We start from the raw sequence: 21,309 nt of genomic DNA on the forward strand, positions 1-21,309 counted from the left end.
CAGAGATAAAAAAAAAAAAGTCTAGCATACTAGTGAGTTTTAACTTAACGTACTTTCTATAAGAGCATTGTATCTCGGGTGATCAATAAGAAACTGTACGCTGGGGTTATTTAGTTCTTGATTTTGATTCCCACCGGCTTTTAGCCAATCAATCCCAAACTTTTTCCGGTAGTCAAGTTCAGCTCCCTTTCTCTCTGACAGGAGAATCTGTGCAAACATACACCAACAATGTTTATACAGTATATATAGTTTTCATATATTCATAGAAGAATCAGCAATCTAAGGACTTCCAAAACATGACAAGTGAGTTTACTGAATCAACATGTTGTTCCGGTCCAGGATCTTCCTCAAGATAAATATCTCTATTTATATCCATCTATCTGGCCCTGGTGCACAAACTGGTACTGTAATACATGCAGAAGGTTGAAGGGACTGGCATTCACAGGACTGCTATAGTGAAGATTTTGTTTTATTTGGTCAAATCGTTTTGGTGCTCAAATGGGACCTCTCTCAAGATAACACACACAAATGTAACAGCTGATCATAGAACATTTACACGTGCTCTTAGTGAGGGAAGTTTCAAATTAAGCTAAAATAAGCAGTATCTTATAACATGGGCGTTCTGGTAACTTGTTTATTTTAATTTGTTTAAATGCCCCCTTTAGCCGATTCAAGTTGTAGTGTGTGAATTCAAGGTGTGTGATTGTGCAGTTTGATTTGTACTAAGAATACCAATGATCTAATTTTGTCCATATAATAAACATCACCAGAGGTGTGTCATTTTCTCTTGATTATCATAGGACGGAAAATTCATACCTCAGTCCTGCTTAAAACCTTTAGTTTTGCAATTTTTGCAATGATGAGCTGCCGGACAGTTTCAGGGTTCTTCTCACTCTCCATCAATGGGTTGTTCTGGCAGTTCAGAGACTGCAACGTTTCCAGTTTATTCAGTTCATTTATTAAAGACCACTATTATAAAAAAAAAAAAGAGATCTCACTTTTTAATCACGTCAGTTTTGACTGTGCCATACTATAAAGTAGTTCGTGCTCCTTTTTGCAAGTTATTGGTAGGTTACTTTACATCTTTCCCTTTCCAATGCTATTTTTATTTTTAATATCTGATGCTTTTTTCAGGAGATATAAGCACTTGAAATATTAAATGTTCGAGAGGTTAAAATAAAGCTCTCCCCAGAGTCCAGTGCAGTCTAAAAAAAAAAACCTAATGTTTTTCTAGCGTTAGGCAAGATGCCAACATTGTAAGAGTTGGACCACGAGTGGGCAAGTCCAGTCCTCAAGAGCAAACAAGTGTAAGGTTTTCAGGATATCCCTGCTTCAGCACCAGGGCTCAGTCATGGTCAGGTCTTAAGAATATCCTGTGCTGAAGCAGGGATATCCTGAAAATCTGACTGTTGGTGGCCCTTGAGGACTGAGTTGCACCCTCCTGAGTTAGACTCATCTACGCTTCTGGAGGGAATTGCTGCTTGCCCAATTGTTATACCCCAGGTTAAAGAACAAGGGAAAAAAATCTCACCTGTGATATGTTATTGCCATCGATTGACAAGCTATTCAAGGAACTAAACATTGCACTTTCATGCCCTAAACAAATAAAAGAAACATGTTAAACATGTGCACGTGATGATAATACAATGAGAGAAAATAGAATGCCAACTTACCAAATTCAACATCAGGGAAGTTAAGTAAAGAGATCTGATTGTTGGAAACTATGAGTTGTTTCAATCTGTAATGTAGAAGGTGGGTAGTTAGTTTCCATTTACTGTAGTCAACATAGTAAGGTGGACCAGAGGGGGAAAAAATAATAATACGTTTGTCAGAATGTGGGTTTAGAAAGGAAAGCTCTTAAATAACTGCATTCAATGAATGCACCAAACGTTTTTCCAAATAGGTTTATAAAATCCATCAGTGACTATATTTATACATTATTATAAAGTGTATGCAAGTGATCTCCAAAGTATTTACCCACACAATGAATCACTAAATCTTTTTAAAATGTGTGAAACATTTAAAATTGCTTGGTGACCATATTATGCATTATTGAATGCTAATTAGGGCAGGACAATTCTACACAGTCCAACTACTACTATACAGGAATATATAGTTGTGGCAAGCATCAATGTACGTGAAACACGTCTGGAACACCGTTAAGTGCGGCTTCTAAATGCACAACATCCCTCCATGGCTGACGGCAAGCTAATAAGGTTGTGAGCAGCTGGGGAGTTATTTATGGCTTTCTATGCTTCCATTCTACTTCCTTGGTAAAGCATATTTTTCTGCTTTACATTATATGAGAAATGTCAAATGGTGTATAGCATATTCCACAGAGAGCCATACATGGCTTTCCAGGACTTGAATTGTATCCACCTGTAATTATATTACAATGATTTATTTACTTGTGAAAAGTGCGGAAAGTACTCTTTGATAAAGCGCGGACATCCGTGCGAAACGAGTAAGAGTGAGTCTTTTTGCTATATGTGCCACTAAAGCATTTGCATTCATTTGAGTAGTCCCGGTCTGCAATCTTTACCACAAGGCAGTTGCACTGCCTCACCTTCTTGTATCCTGCTACCCACCCCGGTTGGAGCACGCCGACGCTGCCTGAATCCCACGTAGAAAACAGTGAGTCATTTTTTCTTCTTTACCAATATTGGCTTACCTCATATAAGACTTACCTCCGCTTGGAGGCTATAGAGATAGCCAGACCACTGAGTAACAAACGTGGCTACGAGGGACATTATACTTTATGGGACAGCTATTGTGATTGAAGATATTTATTTCTCATGTGAATTTTCCTATGCCGGATTCTACTGAGTAGCGCCGCCAGGGGGCGTGGGGCTCCCTTCTCTCTCAAATTATAAAAAAATATATATATAGAAGTATTTTTTGTACTTCGTGAGCATAACAGACAGAACATGCTCTGTAGAAAATGTACAGCTACTAAATCAGCCTACGTTGCTATGTGACACGAATAAATGCATCCTTACCTATAGATTTAATCATTTACCAACCTTCAACAAATACTAAAAAGCTTTCTACTATGTTAAGCAAATATTTTACTTTTGTGTATGGCTCACACTGGTTATGTACAGTAAAGACTTGCTAAGAAGGTGGAACACTAAAAATTAGCAAAAATATCCAAAATGCCGTTATGACTTTTGCAATCTTACAGCGAAATATCGCCAGCCAGTGAACAAAACATGGTATATGGGCCCAATTTATGGTCTTGGCAATACGTGAATCTAGCGAGTTCAGAGAATTTCGCAAATTAGTATATTAAGCGAAATTGAACATGGACTTCTTGTTTGGCCAATCACTTGAAAACTCTGACATGGTCGCGATTATTTTGTGTGTGATTGAATGATGGCAATTTTTGCCTGGTTAGTGGCCTTGAGCGATAGGTTCTCACATCTTACATAGTTACATAGTAGATGAGGTTGGGGAAAAAAATACTTGTGTCCAAGTCCATCTCTGTTGAACACCAACAGTGAAGCTTATGTTCTTATCATACCGGTAAAGGAAGGTCGCAGAAATGCGTTTACAAGCTTTTAAAAGCAGCATGTCCCCACAAAACCTCCCTTTATTGTAATCAGGTCTCCCCTGAGCACCTCCCAGTTCAAGAAATGTGTCTGTGGGGCTCATGTATCCTGGCAACAGTGGTGCAATTCTGGGGCACAAATCTGAGATAGATAGGATAATTGAAATCTACAGGATTTTTCCTTAAATACATCTGAAGAAATGTTTTGTCCCAGAATTGCTCCCCTTTTGCAATGGTACATACGTCGCATTTGCTTTTCACCTTAAAAAGTGTTCAAACCAATATGATAAAAATACGGTTAAACCAATATATGCATTAAAACATACTTGGGTAAATATGCTATTGCATGAAGCTGGTTCCCATCAACTAAATTGTTGTTAGAAATATCCAGTAATGTCAAAGATTGAAGACGATCAGTAGGCCTATCAGGAAGATAAAAAAAAATACCAGTTTACTTGATATTATCAAAATACAAATATAAAAATTAACAAGAAACCAAAAAAGTTGCACCAGAGTTAAGTAAAAGGAATTATACTGGTACATAAACATAATCTATAACTTGCGTCTTAGTAAAAAGCAGCACGCTGTGACCGGCTACAGTAGGGTTTCAGTCATACACTTTTTTTATCCCTTTTTTTATTCACCATACACTGGCGACACACTTTATTCGAGCTCGGCTAGTCCCACGAATTCGGGTATACCCGGGTGTATTGAGGTTTGTGACTGTTTTCTGCCCGAGTGCATTGGGTTATTTTCCAGGCAGGGATTGAAGCATTTTATTCCCGCTGGCTGCAATACTGCACAGTATATATATATACTGCATTACAATTCATGAATTTATGCCATCTGGTAGACACGCGAAGCATTGCAGCCTATTAAATCCTAATCATTATCATTTAACAGATCAGCCGCCCGTCAGCCAGGCATGAACCCAGGCTGGGAAGGCAAACGCAACGGGGCTTGTCAGAGGTGAGGAGCGGCGCATTCCAGGTATCTGCCAGGTACATACTGGGTATTTGCTCGAATAAAGTGTGTCGGTGCAGTAACTTATTTTTTGTCTGGTTGTAGCCACTTCCAACTTCACATTGCATAGCCGGTAACCAACCTCACACTGATCAGACCCAAAAGGTTGAAACAGCTGTCTGTGTAGGTTTACTAGCTATGCGCTTCTTCAACCCAGGCTGTGCAGTGTAATGCGGCAGGCATAAGCTTATGTGTTCACACGTGGTATTTTTATTTGCTGTACACAGTACGATGAAGAGTTTTGTCACTTTTTAACTCGCCATAACTTGTTTTGTATCTGTTTAGTCATACAAAAAAATGTACATGAAATATGAATACACCAATTAGAATAGCATTTTTCCCAAAAAATGTATTAAGGTTTTTGCGGTATTACGAGGTACAGAAAAAAAAATTATACATACTATACATACATATTCATGATTTCAGTTGTTAGCCTTATAGAAGCTTGTCATTTGGTGGATTTAGTTGCACAGGAGCTAGGGGGATTCTATGTTAGACAGAGTGAGAAGAATAGCATTTTAATGCCTATCCACTTTCTTCATCAATTAATATAGAAGTTGAAAGTAAGTGCAAAAAAAGGGACACAGGTAAATTCTGTAAGAAAATTCAAAGGAGAGATGGAGGAGAAAAAAAAGCCGCTAAACTTTAAGCAGCCTTAATTGTATTGGAGAAGCATAGATATGTTGTAGGTTGTAATACGAACAGTTAGATTGTAAACTCTTTGGACAGGGACGTTCACCCATGTTTACTTTGATATACTGTATTAGTACTGTATTAGTCTCTGGTCCCCAATTGTATTGTCTTACATGATACCTTCAGCAAAGTGCGCATACAAAATTGTTGAATTCCTGTGCAGAACCTTCTGTGAATATTTAATATTTCCCAGAATCCCTGGCTGCAGTGGAAGCATGGTATGCCAAGATATAATGGTGAAAATGGTGAAAACCAGGGTTGCAGATCTGTGTGAGACATGCTAATGTGCTCACATGTGATATTTCTATTTGCTGTGAATATTTAAGTAATCACCGAACAAGGTGGCATTACTGGCCAATAATGTGCTGAGGGGATTAAAGGCGCAAGGCTTTGCTCACCCTCCACACTCCCTGTCCTGTCCCCCCATTACACCCACAGCATCCCTCAGTCACAAGTATGGATGGCTGTTGCTACCCCTCTCCCCCTGAATGTTAATGTTTACCTAGGAGCCTAGATTCTGGGCATTTCGGACCATTGGATAATAATATAGCCCCTTATGCTAATGCTTATGTAGTTAATTAATACATACAACATATACTTTGTAGCAAACTCATCCTACATTTACAGTACTTTTACACTCCATAATATTGACAGTACTGCTGCCTGTTGCGAGCAATGCAGGCAGAGTAATTGAAGGGGGGGGGGGGGGGAAAGGGTGTGCAGAGCACGTGCATTTTAAGTGAAACTTTTGTCTTTTGTAACTGTTTTGTCACACAAATTGTGTTTGTGATGGTGATGTTTTTCATTAAAAAAAAAAAAATGTGAGTCATAGATGGACTGCAGTGATTAATACCAGGAAACATGCAACTCAGCCATATAACATATCCATGGTTGCAATCCTGAAAGGCCAGTACCACTTCTGATGAGTAAATAAAGAGAATTCCTGAGACAAAAAACAGCTTTCTTTCTTCTGATGTGACATAACGCCTTCATGTTCCTTTGAACTTGCTTTCAAAGTTTGTAGCTGTGTGTGTGTGTGTTTCCCTGTATGTGTAGCCGTGTGCACGGTTGTAGAAGTACCTCACTATTTCCTAAATCTGTCCGAGCGTCTCCCCTGCTGAAATCTCTCTCCTGGCTTCCTATCAAATCCTGTATCTCACACTCAATTCTCCGCCTAACTTTTAAAGCTTTACACTCTTCTGCTCCTCCCTACATCTCAGCCTTAATTTCTCGCTATGAACCATCACGACTTTTGCGTTCTGCTCAAGGATGTCTTCTCTCTACCCCTTTCGTATCTAAAGCCCTCTCCCACGGACTGCCCCACACCTCTGGAATGCCCTTCCCCTCAATACCCGACTAGCACCCTCTCTATCCACCTTAAAACACACGCTTTAGGAAGGATATGAGTAGCTCTGTAGCTGATACTGTACATCTCATACATAAACCTTGGCCCCTTGCAGACACACTTACCATAACACCCTCCTACTTACCAATTAGATTGTAAGCTCTTCTGAGCAGGGAATCCTTTTCCTAAATTTTACTTTTATGTCTGAAGTGCTTCTTCCCATTATGTGTTATTTGTAATTTATATTATTTACTGCTGTGAAGCGCTATGTACATTAATGGCGCTATATAAATAGATATAATATATTACCTCCGTAATGGAGTATTATGAATAGAGGTGCCTTGAGAAGCTGTTACAGAAGTCCTGCACTCTTCCACAAGGCATTCAAATTAAGTGTGTCTGTGTGTCTGTGTGTCAGAGTGAGAGAGAGGATTGGGGGTGGGGGGGTGAGGAGAGAGAAAATGGAGGGATGGGGTGTGTGTGAGAGAAGGGGGACAGAGAGGGGTGGAGAGACAAAGGAGAAGGGGCGCAGTTGGTGATGTCATTTGTTTTATAAAAATTTTTTTAGTGTGTCCAGGTTTTTACTTTTGTAAATCTGGTCACCCTATTCATCTCACATATAATATTAATACAGGCAAGCTTCGCTTTACAACGAATGGCTTATCCAACGCTATGCAATACATACCTATATTCATTTTTACAACGCCAAAACGGCTTATTCAACGCTCTTACGATGCTTTGCAAAGTTGTTTATGTGTATATAATATATATATCATATAATATAATATTATACTTTATAATATATTATATTATTAAATTACATGATATATTATGTTATATTATATATATAATACAGTATATACACTATATAATTTATGTGTGTGCTGCATATCTTATTGCCGGAGTAAAATATTTTGTGTATTTTAGCATTAAAAATGCCTTCAGGAACGGAACCTTTCATTTAAACAGTGTTCCTATGGGAAAACGTGTTTCGCTTTAAGACGTTTCGCTATCCAACGCCATTTTGAGTAACGCATTGTATTGGATAACCGAGGACTGCCTGTACTAGGTTTGGAAATAGTGCCAAACTTTGAGTAGCACAATTCACACCAAATTGAATTAGAATCAAAATGGTGATTAGATAATTAAAGAAATAGGAACAAAATTTTCTCAGAGTAAACAATAATGAATGTTAAAGTAACCACCATACCTTTCCAAAACTGTGATTTCATTTGAAGCTAGATGCAGTTCTTCAAGTGCTCGCCACATAGAAGCAGACTTTAAAACCTTATAAAAAAATAAAAACACACAAAGTAGGCTTAGTTAAGTCTTTCATTATCTATACTTATCATGCACATGCCCATGAAAAATGAAATGCTTAACACCAATGGGAAACCTAAGTCTTCAATGTTCCTATCCCAAGACCAGAGAAGTCCGGCTTTTTCCAGGTATTCTGCTGGTTGGTTCTTGGGCTGGATCATATGATTGGGTAGAGATTTAGGACAAATAAATTATCTTTCTAAAAATATGGTCAGAATAGCCAATTCCCTCAAGCGCAAACCTCGGGAACACAACTTGTCAGATATCGATACTGATCTAGAGGGACATTGCTATCATGATATACTGCAAGGTTGCCTGCCTATTTACTGTATAAAGAAAGGGGTAGCGCATTGTAAGAAAAAACTGCTATTACTGCACTTGGTTATTATTTTTTTTAAAACATTGTGCAATATAGACAAATATTCCCAAATACAAAGAGGAGCCAAATAAATCTAAATTAACTTTGATGAGGCTTCAACCTTTGGTTAGTATCACAACCTCTCCCACATTGTCTGGGTGAGCTTGCTCCTACACGTTGCTATAATATATACTAAACTTTTTTTTCTTAGCAATCCCTTGTCATAGCAGAAACAAACTTGAAAATCCACATCGAAAAAAACAGCAAACATAAAGCGGAGTGACTGGAACATATTACCTCAGCCCAGGTTAATGCTGTTCGATTGAGAGAGAGGACCCTCAAATTGAGAAATGCATTAGTTAATGAAGGAGGATCAGGTGAAAGGCAGAGTCTGTTTTCGCTGCGATAAAGAAAAGGGGGGAAAAAAAAAACATTCTTACAAAATGTAGACAATTCTTCACATTCAAATGTCTATATAGGCTATAATAAATATTGCATTCTGCAATATTTTCTAAATATGTTTGTTTTACATACAAAAAAAAACCCCCGCGAGATGACTGTAACCATTGTGTTATGAATAGTCAACTGCCAAGATATTTCTTACCATTAAATAAATGTATTTCAATAGAACAGAAGAAGTGTCTATTTTATGTGACAGTCCAACGTTGTTAAAAAAAATTACCTTCTGGAAATCAACAATGTAAATTTACAATACTATAAATCTAATAAAACTACAAGCTAAATAATCTTCATTTGTTTTCCACACAGAACCTATGTGCACTTTTTTTTTAAAGACAAATCTTTATATCGATTGAAGAACGAATTCATACTGAAAATAAATAAGAATTTCAGAGATACAATTTAAACATGAAACTTTGGCCATAGCCTACAGGCCATATTTATCAGGCAGTGCTGCTGCATAGGGCAATATTTATTGTGTTATTCCATAAGACACCATCCGGCCTGGAAGACACTTTACAAAACAATTTACTGAATAGAGTGTAAAGGAACCATATTCACAAGATGTGCTGTAAGGTGTCTTATGTAGTGGCACGGCTTAGTAAATACTGTATGGTCTTATATCTTTAACCACGTGTACGATTGTGAAGGATGTCAATGGGACTCACCCAATAATATATACATAATGTGTGTTCGTGTATTTACAGTTCTGTTTATTTTAGTATTCTAGAAATACTACTGGAATAAAGATGTCCCACAAGGAGACAAAGAATCAAAAGCAACGTAGCTTGCAAGTCTGTATATTATGCTCTGGTGACAGTGAAAACACACAATCACACACCTAAGATCAAGACGCCCCAGTTTCTTGAGCTGATGGGTAATGTCTGCCACCTTGTCCCATGATGACAGCAGATTTTTGGATAAATTTAACGTAGCAATGGCTGATTATTTGTGTTAAGGAGAAAGGTTGAAAGTCACCCGATAAAAACATGTTTACCCTTCAATTAAAATTATAGCGACATGAAAGTTTTACCTAGGTATTTACCAGAGCTTGAAATCTGAAACAAATGATTGCAAATATGCATTCGGGTTCAGACATTCTCAGTAAATCAGATTATCTGTGGTGATGAAGAACACGTCTCCTTTTTTATTACCATTGCAAAGTCTCTTTGCGGCAGTTTTCAGAGATCTCACCCGTATGAAACGCTGTAGTTGAATTTTGGAGCCATCACTTGCTGAAGATTTGCCTCCCTTGGAGGATAAAATGGCTGCTGCCTCGTTAGAACAGAGGTTGCCATTAAATACATATAAACAAGTGAGAATGCAGCGAAAAGATTTAGAAAAAGTGAAGAGTTAGCAATATATGAACACAACATGGATGATCAGGTTATGTTATGACATCATTTTTGTTTTTTTTGACGGACAGCTACTTTAATAGCTTACAAACTGTGGTTGATCTTTACCAAATTGTAAAGGGATCCACACTGCAAAGATAAACACAATGTGTATTTGCAGTATGTAGTCAGATAGATACATAAGAAAAATGTAAAGAAAATAATTTGACAAAGGATACTTGGACATGAATAGTATATCTCTTCTTTCTTACCAGCATGGCAGACAGCACATTCTCTCAGTGAAATGTCTACCAAATTGTTCAGTTGGCTGCATTAAAAGTGGAAAAAAAAGTTCATGAATTAGCTACCATGTCATGGGAACTCAAGGGGTTAATGACCACCCTCTGCTACCAATCCTTAAGCCAATTCCCAATCCGGGTAGATATAGATGTATCTAAAACAAATGTCTTTATTTTGTACAGCAACATTCTGTGTGGAAGGATATTAACAGCCTCATCTACTGCACTACCTTATACGACTACTTCTCTAAATGTCTACTTTGTAATGAATCATGGCATCCCCTTCTCTTTCACACGCGCGCACATGCGCACATACCGTATTGTTATAGGACGTTAAGGTTTGATCTTACAAAGCAAGCACCTAATCCTGACCCATCACTCCCCAACACTTGGGAGCAGAAAGAGGTTGATACACTGACGCATAGTGCAAGATGAAAATGACGCAGTATTGTTCCAAAATGATCCTAGATCTAATGTACTGTAAGTACTATGTGGTTGCAAATATATTTTATATTTTTATGTTCAAGAGAAATTACAAATGTAAAATAACTAATTTTAATTAATTTAAAGCTGCAACATTTCTGTTCAACAATAAACCCATCCTTTGAAGCTTACCTGAACTGGGACTCTAGACAAACACCTGCTTCTATCTTTTGGGAGATTGCTGATTCGGCAGATAATTTATTTTAATAGATGGGATTGAAAAAGTGAAATAGCCACTAGGAAAATTTTCTTGCCGAATGATAGTGGCCAACATCACAGAAAATGCCGAATGGCAAACACATGCGATGACCGTATTTGGCATGTACACGGGATCCCTGCCAGCCACTTCTGCTAACACCACAACCCTCCAATGAATAGAATGAGATTAATTTATCACGCAGAAAAATTAGAGGATTGCTGCCCAAAATCAAGGCTTTACGATTTGACCCTCACTCCAAGAATAGAAAAAAAGTCTGCTAAGATCTTTTTTTTTTTTTTTAACTACATCCAATATTGAGAAAAAGAATAGATTTGAAACACAACAAGGTAAAAAGATACACGGTGTTGTGGAATATGCTGGGAAATCAGTTTAACCAGGGAATATTTACAAATAACTTATAGATATTACCTTTGCAGGACTTTAAATACTAGAAAGGTTCTGAAGCTAGTGCAATTAAAGTAACCAACATATCAAAAAACTTGCCTTTGCTCTTCTTGAATGGATTCAAATCCAATAAATGCCACCGTCTTTTTTCCAATGACCTGCTCTTCATCTTGTTCATCTTTCAATCCATAACGTTTTTTCACTGCAGTTAAGAAATCCACACCGAAATTTGCCTTCTTTGGACGAATAAAAGAACCTCCTGTAGGATGACTGAAAAAAATGTTGAGGATAGCAACCCACATAAATATTTATTTATAAAATATTTTACCAGGAAGTAATACATTGAGAGTTACCTCTCGTTTTAAAGTATGTCCTGGGCACAGAGTTAAGACAAATAATACATGGTTACAAAAACAGTTACATAAATGAACAGGGTATCCATTATATACAAGACATTGCATGCACAGTTAAAGAAAATATATGTTATGGGCGAATGAAACACTTACAGACCAGATAAATATGTAATTAGGAGTTAAAGTATTACTCACTATAATTATGTTTTACAGCTATATTGTCTAGCATTTTAAACAGTTCTTTATTTAAGATAGGTCTAATACATTTTACTAAATTATGTTTGAAAGTCACAACAAATATCACAGAATAGTCAATGTATATTGTTTCAACAAGGTTATAGCTTGGGGCATATAATGCAACAAGTTATCAGTTTCAAGAAAATTAGGTCGACACCTTTTTAAAAAGTGCGTGTATTTTTAGAACAATGCTTTCATGATATGCACAAATTTTAAAATAAAAAGTGTGCTATATGTCATGCCAGATTTAAGCACTAGACATCATATGCAAGCTAGAAAATAGTCTGACATATTTTGTACCCAGTTTGCAGTCAATAGCGGTTTAATCGACTAAATCGGTATCTTTTTTTACCTCAATTTGTCCACTTAAAATTGATCTTGAACTTTTTCCTCTCTTCTTCACAGTCTAAATATAAATTGTTATTACTACCACAATTTTATCCTGGTTAAGAATATAATTCTGTAAGTTTATAGTAGGGCTCTTCAACTTCTGACCCTGAAGAAATTTGGGGTAATCCTAGGACTTTCTGTCCCTGCTTATTTAATTGCAGTTGCTTAGACTGCTTAGGGCATATACATTCACACAAATACAAGTTATGGTCTTAAAAATAATAATAACTTATATAAAGACATTATTGAACTGGAAAAAGTGTAGAGAAGGGCCACCAAATTAATAAAGGGGATGGATAATCTGATTTATGATAGGCTCGTTAATTTAGATATGTTTACATTAGAAACGAGGCGTCCAAGAGGGGATATGATAACTATATAAAAATATATTTGGGGACAATGCAAGGAGTTTTCAAAAGAACTATTCATCCTAAGGGCAGTACAAACGACACAGGGTCATCCCTTTAGGTTGGAGGAAAGGAGATTTTACAGTAAGGAAAGTTAAACTGTGGAATTCATTACCCATGGAGACTGTCATGGCAGATAGAGTACAATAGATCATTTCATCTTTTTAGAAAGTAACGGTATGCAAGGCTATACCAAATAAGAAAACATGAGAACGATGTTGATCCAGGGAGTTATATGATAGCCAATATTTGGAGTCAGGAAGGAATTTATTTTTCCCCGTATGAGATACTACCTTTTGTGCCCGGCTTCGCCTGGGGAATGTAATATTGAATACATGTCCCCACCCACCCTCCCGGAACATCGCCCCGAGCCCCCCCCCCCCCTGCTGCTGGATACAGTGCGGTGTGAGATTTGTCTCTGTGTGTGTGTGTGTGTCTCCCCCCGCTGCCGGAACATATCCCCGCGCTGGTGTGGCATGTACCCTCGCTGCCAGCACATCTCCCCGCACCCCCCCCCCACCCGCTCTAACAGATTTGATGGACAGACGAGGGAAACTTAGAATGTCCATAATTTGGAAAGTGAGTCACATTGGAAGCTCAAAATAGTTGTGTTGACCTACAAATCTGCAGCAGAATGTCCAGTGAAAATTTTGTTGTGCTACGTGGAGCAGTTTCTGAGATTTCGATGCTTCGGACATACAAACAAACAAGACGGAATACAACTTAGAATTATAGTATAGATTAGATGATATTTCACTGGGTTTTTTTGTTTGCCTTTCTCTGGATCAATATACTGTAAGTACAAATATAGGATAAAGTATCTCATCTAAATTTAGCATTGGTTGAACTTGGACGCAAGTCTTTTTTCAACATCATCTACCATGTAACTATGTAAATATGCACACATACATAAATTATATTTATATCAGGGGTGGCCAAACTCCGTCCTCAAGATTCCCCAACAGGCCAGTTTTTAAGGCTCTCTCTGCTTCAGCACAGGTGGCTCAGTGAATATGATTGAGCCACTGATTTAAATAATGTTGGACCGGCACTCAAAGACTAACAAGAGTATTAACTTATGGAAAAAATGGCAGCACACATAACAAAACCCATTATACAAAATGACACATTACATCTACAGAAAATTAGCAATGCTGGCATGTCAGGGCCCCTGGCACGTTCCTCAGGCTTAACCAATTAGGGAAATCTAAGCCTGAGAAAAGGGCCAGGGGCCCTGAAACAATGGCGTTGCTAATTTTCAGTAGGAGTAATGTGTCATTTTGTATAATGGGTTAAGTAAAATATGCTGCTGTTTTATGTACAACTCGAATTTTTAAGTTTTAATAAGATTTTTTTTTTTGCGCAAGTTAATACTCCGTTTTGAGTGGCGGTCCAACATATTTCTTCTCAATTTTTTCTGCATCCAGCGGTGGAGGGTGCGGACCTGAGAACCTATGGACAATTCAGTTTTCAGAGCTGGCGAGTGCTTGTTCTAAATGACATTTTGCATGAGCCACCTGTGATCAAGCAGGGATATCCTTAAAACCTGGAGAGCTGAGGACAGAGTTCAGCCATCCCTGAAAATTCACACACAGATTCAGAATTTTTTTTTAATCTGAATTAATTTGCAGATTCCAAACCCTGAAATATGTGTTTTGCTGGGGGAGGGAGAGAGACATAATAGCAGAGGTTGTGGGTTCTGATCCTGTTGGGCTTAACACCAGTGCCTCCTTCCTCACAAATGGTGCTTTAGGGTTAGTCAATATAGTTCCTATGGAAATCCTTTTAAGAATTGAGGGGTGCGAGTCATTTAAATATACTTTGCATATTCTATTTTCATATCTCCCAGGTATCCAAGTTGTGGTCCTTTTTTAGCACAGGGGTCTATCCATATGTTATTTAGAGGGAGATTTTAGGGGCTATAGATCTTGGGATGCTACTAAAATAGGTCTGTCTCTGCCTCTCCAGGAAAACTCGTATTTCAGAGTTTGGGCAAAATATTTATTCAAAATCTGCAAGTAGATTTAATATACAATTTTATGGTGGATTTCACAAAATCCTGGCGGATAAGATGTATTCTTATGAATTTTTATAGTCTGGAAGTCATTACCTGCATGTAAAATATTTTGTTCCTTGGTGAGTCCCATCATGTTTTCCTCTCAAAGGATTGTCCCATTCTATCCCAAGCCAAAGTCCTGAAACATACACAATCAAAATTCTATTAGCAGAAAATTGGAAGACCTTCACAATACTATTTCCAATACGATACTAAAGCTGGGATTCCCCAAGCACTGATAAGGGGTAGCTTGTGCCCACGTTAACTGCCAATGACTTACATTTATTTATAAAAATGTTTTACCAGGAAGTAATAAATTGAAAGTTACCTCTCGTTTTCAAGTATGCCCTGGGCACAGAGTTATGATGACGGATACATGGTTACATGAAGTGAACAGAGGTTATACAGTCAATTCACAGACATTTCATGGACAGATAGTTGTGGAAAATGGAGTATGGGGGATAAAAGGTCGGGTGAGTTTCAGATTGAAATAGAGCAGCTTTAACATCACCAAACAGCAGCAAATGGTTCAAACCCTTTGGCTGCCCTTCGGCTGTGCCAAAGGCTGTTCTCTTTTGGGGCGACGCAGATGTAGACTGAAGGGGTTCAACCCAAGTCCTCAAGGGCCACCAACAGTTCAGGTTTTAAGGATATTCCTGCTTCAGCACAGGTGACTCAATGAGTGGCTCAGTCATTATGACTAAGCCACCTGGGCCGAACTAGGAATATTCTGAAAACCTGACCTGTTGGTGGCCCTTGAGGATGGGAGTTGGCCACCCCAGTCTATAGTCTTTACTACACAAAATACATTGAGGACTTTCAATTTCACAATATTGATAAAGCAGCAGTCCCATCGTTTTTTCTTACAGAATTTGAACTGCGGTGTACTCCGGAGTTGAATTGCGATATTTTTAACTTCTGTGACCCCTTGGTTCCCAAGACACTTCCCCTTCAGAACAACCAAAATAGCTACCAAATAGGAAGCCGCAATGTAATTGGGTGGGGAGGTGGACATTGCAGCTTTCTATTGGACTATTGTTTAAATATCTAGGACCTCCCACCGAAATCGTGGGTTCCCCAGAGCTAAAACAGAGAAGTATAACTCAGGAAGACCTCCCGGTTCGAGCTATGTAAAACAACTGTTGAAATTCAGCGAGATTGCTGCTTTAAAATACATATTGCATTGTTTCAATTTCATAGTAATAGGAATTGATACACAGACTAAGTTCTAGGAATCTTATTAAAATTTAGCTAATACTGGAGAATAGGATTATATTTTCTTTCAAGGGAAAAAAAAAACACACCTTTTAATTTACACTGAAATAGTTATACAAATACATTAAATCTACTCCACTTAATTGTACATGCCGTTTATTTTAATTCATGCCCTTCAATATCTGACAAGTATGTGAAAGCAACTAATATTTATTCTTCATTCCATAAACTTTAAAAGTGTCTGTACCTGGAGTTGGTGGCACATTTCCAACATAATGCACTGTTGCATATTCACCATCACAAATTATCCGTCTGCCATTCGCATCCTTAGGGACAGCATCACTCATGGTCTTCAATTCAGACTTTTGCACTAGGGAAAAACATATGAATAAAAAACTAATATTATTGTACATTGTTGTATAGGCAAATAAAACAATACAGAGAATTAAGTGAAACATGCAGAAAATGACTGCCGAAAATATGTCCCTGGCGATAAATAGTACAGAATAAAGCCATAAAGAGGGAAGTAAGATGAGGGATAGAAAAAGAGCTAAAGTGAAGATCAGTAGCAGGTAAATAACAAAGAAAAAAAAAACTGGTGCTTCTGGACATAGTGTAGTAACTTCAACTGGACAGGATCCTTCTTTCTTGTCCCCATTTTGCAGTCCATTACCTGACTGTAGTAATAGCAATGTATGCGAATTGGGCCAATTGTATTTCAGACACAAGGAGCAAGCCAGCACTCTAATTTTTGGAGTGCAGCTAGCTAAGAATGTACTAAGCCCATACATATTGTTTGGTGTCCCCCCACACATACAGAAAGTATACATATAGATAACTAAAATATAGTTTATGTTTTAAAAGGTACCGGCAGGAAGCTTTTCCTTTTCCTGTGCCCAGCAATGAATGTATTAACACGCATAAATGTTAAGAGTAAGAAAATTAACATTAGACAGGAGATGACACTTGGGTGTGTAATCCTGGGCTTTGAAATGCTTAGCAGGATTCGAAGGTGTTAACCTCTTGTTAGCAGGAAAGACCAAATAATTTGTTAGCCCTTCCGTGCTAATTGAAGCCCCAATATCTTTAGATCAAAAGGGTCCCTTTGGCCTAGCTAGACTGAGCGGCATTCGGGAAGAAAACAGGATGACATATGCCAAGTAGCAAGTGGCCAGGTGGGGGAAGATGACATTTCTGTTGCACATGCTCTGTGCAAACCATGAAGCCACTTTTGCCAGTAGTTCTTAGCATGGGCAGAACAGGGATTGGTGGGTTAAATGTTCCCACGGAGGGGATTGGGCTCGCATGTTAGGGATAGGACTGTAACTTCTATAACCATGCCTGCCGAGCTATTCCCAGTGTGATTCATCCAAGATTCCAAGTGAAGTCATCAAGTTCCAACATCAGCAGTTCCGGAGTGTGAGGGGTTAATTTCATCACAACCAAGTATCATTCCCCTCTTGAATTCGTTAGAGCCAAGGGTTCCCGAACGAACCCTGTAAGGACTGAACAAACTTTTTCCTTTTGCCAAAGATATAGGGGTGGCAACTTGTGCCCCATGCCAGGAACTGTTACACGGATCCAGACTTTGTTTCGTTCCAAGGACATTTGATTTCGTTCCCTGTACCCAGTAAGTGTTTTATTAAGTGTAATTGTGCAAGTATTGTGTGTTTGTCTTAAAAGGAAATAAATTACAATTTATTTTACTCATCTTGTGTGCTCAGTCAAGAATTCCGGTATTAATGTGTAGTTAAGACCTGGTCTACCGTGACAAACCCTCCTTAGCTTCCCATTCCCTACGTCATCTCCCCCACTCTGCAGCCATCACCTCCACCTGCTTCTCACATTATACCCCCATCTCCCAAAAAAAAAAAAAAAAACAACTCCCTGTCATACTCCTTCCTACGACTACTCCTACTCTGTGGCAACATGTCCCCTAATCCTGGCCCTATCCACATACCAAATTCTTTCACGTCCCACACCTTACCGCAGTCTCCTTACCACGCACTTCTAATCACTCCAACCTCATCATTACAGTACTCCCCTTCCTTCCCCTGTGCCCTATGGAACAGACGATCTGTCTACAACAAACTTACTGCAATACATGATGTATTTATTTCCAATTACCTCAACCTCCTAGACCAGGCCTGCACAACATACGGCCCGCGGCCCGCCGGGGCACCCCGCAACGGACCCCCTTCAACGCCGCCCCTCTCCCCCGGTAGGGAAAGGAGCGCGCTCCAGCAATCTGTGTGAATGCGCGCTCTCTCCTAATCCCCCTAACCACCCTTCCCCCTCAGCCTTCTCCAGCAGGGGGATGCGATCCAGCAGTGTAGCGCGACCCGGAACTTCCGGGTCTGCTGCAAGAGCGCGCTTCCCCCACGCTTCACCCTGCCACAATTAGTTTTAGTTGCCGCCGCCATCCACCATCCACCACCCACCACCTCCTCCTCTGTTGCCGCCGCCGACTTGCCGCCGCCAACATCAGGTAGGCATGGGGAGGGGGGGGAGTAGTTCATTCATGCGGGGGGCTAGGGGGAGGGGCTGCTGACATGGGATGCTGACTTGGGGGGGGGTGCTGACTTGGGGGGGGGGGGCTGCTGACATGGGATGCAGACTTGGGGGGGGCTGCTGACATGGGGGGATGCTGACTTAGGGGGGGCTGTTGACATGGGATGCCGACTTGGGGGGGGATGCTGACATAGGGGGTGGATGCTGACTTGGGGGGGGGGGGATGCTGACTTGGGGGGATGCCGACATGGGGGGGGGCTGCTGACTTGGGGGGGGCTGCTGACATGGGATGCTGACTTGGGGGGATGCTGACATGGGGGGGCTGCTGACATGGGATGCTGACTTGGGGGGGCTGCTGACATGGGATGCTGACTTGGGGGGGCTGCTGACATGGGATGCTGACTTGGGGGGGCTGCTGACATGGGATGCTGACTTGGGGGGGCTGCTGACATGGGATGCTGACTTGGGGGGGCTGCTGACATGGGATGCTGACTTGGAGGGGCTGCTGACATGGGATGCTGACTTGGGGGGGATGCTGACATGGGATGCTGACTTGGGGGGGATGCCAACATGGGGGGGGGCTGCTGACGGGATGCTGACTTGGGGGGGGGCTGCTGACATGGCATGATTAGGAAATTAGTTAATTTGAATTGAAGTATTTTAAATGTAATTTTGTTTCAAATAAACATCGTAAATAAATGTGTTATTTAGAATAATAAATGCTGTTTTACCCATGCGGCCCGACTCTGTTTTCCTTGTGAGGTGCAGGGGGGGAGAGGGATGGGAGGTGCAGAGGGGGGGGAGAGGGATGGGAGGTGCGGAGGGGGGGGAGAGGGATGGGAGGTGCAGAGGGGGGGAGAGGGATGGGAGGTGCAGAGGTGCAGGGGGGGGAGAGGGATGGGAGGTGCAGAGGGGGGGAGAGGGATGGGAGGTGCAGAGGTGCAGGAGAGGGATGGGAGGTGCAGAGGGGGGGAGAGGGATGGGAGGTGCAGAGGTGCAGAGGGGGGAGAGGGATGGGAGGTGCAGGGGGGGAGAGGGATGGGAGGTGCAGAGGTGCAGAGGGGGGAGAGGGATGGGAGGTGCAGGGGGGGAGAGGGATGGGAGGTGCAGGGGGGGAGAGGGATGGGAGGTGCAGGGGGGGAGAGGGATGGGAGGTGCGGGGGGGGAGGTGCAGGGGGGAGAGGGATGGGAGGTGCAGGGGGAGAGGGATGGGAGGTGCAGGGGGAAAGGGATGGGAGGTGCAGGGGGAAAGGGATGGGAGGTGCAGGGGGAAAGGGATGGGAGGTGCAGGGGGAGGGGGAGAGGGATGGGAGGTGCAGGGGGAGAGGGATGGGAGGTGCAGGGGGAGGGGGAGAGGGATGGGAGGTGCAGGGGGAGGGGGAGAGGGATGGGAGGTGCAGGGGAAGAGGGATGGGAGGTGCAGGGGGAGAGGGATGGGAGGTGCAGGGGGAGAGGGATGGGAGGTGCAGGGGGAGAGGGATGGGAGGTGCAGGGAGAAGGGGAGAGGGATGGGAGGTGCAGAGGGGGGAGAGGGATGGGAGGTGCAGGGGGGGAGAGGGATGGGAGGTGCAGGGGGGAGAGGGATGGGAGGTGCAGGGGGGGAGAGGGATGGGAGGTGCAGGGGGGGGAGAGGGATGGGAGGTGCAGGGGGGGAGAGGGATGGGAGGTGCAGGGGGGGAGAGGGATGGGAGGTGCAGGGGGGGAGAGGGATGGGAGGTGCAGGGGGGGAGAGGGATGGGAGGTGCAGGGGGGGAGAGGGATGGGAGGTGCAGGGGGGGAGAGGGATGGGAGGTGCAGGGGGGAGAGGGATGGGAGGTGCAGGGGGAGAGGGATGGGAGGTGCAGGGGGGAGAGGGATGGGAGGTGCAGGAGGGGAGAGGGATGGGAGGTGCAGGGGGAGAGGGATGGGAGGTGCAGGGGGGGAGAGGGATGGGAGGTGCAGGGGGGAGAGGGATGGGAGGTGCAGGGGGGAGAGGGATGTGAGATGCAGGGGGAGAGGGATGTGAGGTGCAGGGGGAGAGGGATGTGAGGTGCAGGGGGGATATGGATGTGAGGTGCAGGGGGGGAGGGATGTGAGGTGCAGGGGGGGTGGGATGTGTGTGGTGTGCAGCCGTGTTTTTTGTGTTTGATGTGGAGGGGGAGTATTATGTGTGTGGGTGAGGGGGAGAGATGGGGGTATGAGAGATAGATGGGGAGTATCGTAAAGGTTGATAGTGAGGGATTCTGGGGGAGATATGAGGATGATGATGAAGATGAAGATGATGAGGTGCTGGAGGAGAGATGATGATGATTTTACCCGTGCGGCCCAATTTTTTTTCCTTGGAGCAGTTCGGCCCTTCTCACTTTACGAGTTGTGCAGGCCTGTCCTAGACATTACAGAAACCTTGCTCACCCCCTCAGACACCACCTCTCCGTCTGCTCTCTTATGGTGGTCTCTCCCTCAGCCACTACAAATTCCTACTCTTCTCCTACAGCACTGACTTTTCCCTTGCCAAGGAAACCTTCTCCCATACTTACTCTGTACTCGAACCCTCAATGCCCATTTGCCACCTTGAACTCCATTCTCTGCCCCATTGCACCGTCACCCCTTTCCACTCTCACGGTCCAAGACCTTGCCACCTATTTCACAGATAAGATGACATGTCTGATGGACTCAATCTTATCAGGCCATGC

General features: G+C 41.7%; 1 protein-coding gene across 1 annotated transcript in view; it reads right to left on the bottom strand.

Moving 5' to 3' along the window:
- TBCE (tubulin folding cofactor E) overlaps nucleotides 1-21,309 on the bottom strand; it is a 49,579-nt gene that overhangs the window by 4,754 nt on the left and 23,516 nt on the right. Inside the window, exons 2-13 of the mRNA XM_075596776.1 lie at nucleotides 16,374-16,496; nucleotides 14,966-15,050; nucleotides 11,568-11,738; nucleotides 10,322-10,410; nucleotides 9,590-9,689; nucleotides 8,587-8,689; nucleotides 7,822-7,898; nucleotides 3,877-3,972; nucleotides 1,674-1,738; nucleotides 1,532-1,596; nucleotides 817-969; nucleotides 54-207 (exon numbers count right to left, since the gene is read on the bottom strand). Of these exons, the coding sequence (XP_075452891.1) occupies nucleotides 54-207; nucleotides 817-969; nucleotides 1,532-1,596; nucleotides 1,674-1,738; nucleotides 3,877-3,972; nucleotides 7,822-7,898; nucleotides 8,587-8,689; nucleotides 9,590-9,689; nucleotides 10,322-10,410; nucleotides 11,568-11,738; nucleotides 14,966-15,050; nucleotides 16,374-16,473 (1,258 nt within the window). The 5' untranslated portion in view covers nucleotides 16,474-16,496. The remainder of the gene's footprint in view (nucleotides 1-53; nucleotides 208-816; nucleotides 970-1,531; nucleotides 1,597-1,673; nucleotides 1,739-3,876; nucleotides 3,973-7,821; nucleotides 7,899-8,586; nucleotides 8,690-9,589; nucleotides 9,690-10,321; nucleotides 10,411-11,567; nucleotides 11,739-14,965; nucleotides 15,051-16,373; nucleotides 16,497-21,309) is intronic.

Source organism: Ascaphus truei, chromosome 4 (genome assembly GCF_040206685.1).
Source record: "Ascaphus truei isolate aAscTru1 chromosome 4, aAscTru1.hap1, whole genome shotgun sequence".
Lineage (NCBI taxonomy): Eukaryota > Metazoa > Chordata > Amphibia > Anura > Ascaphidae > Ascaphus > Ascaphus truei.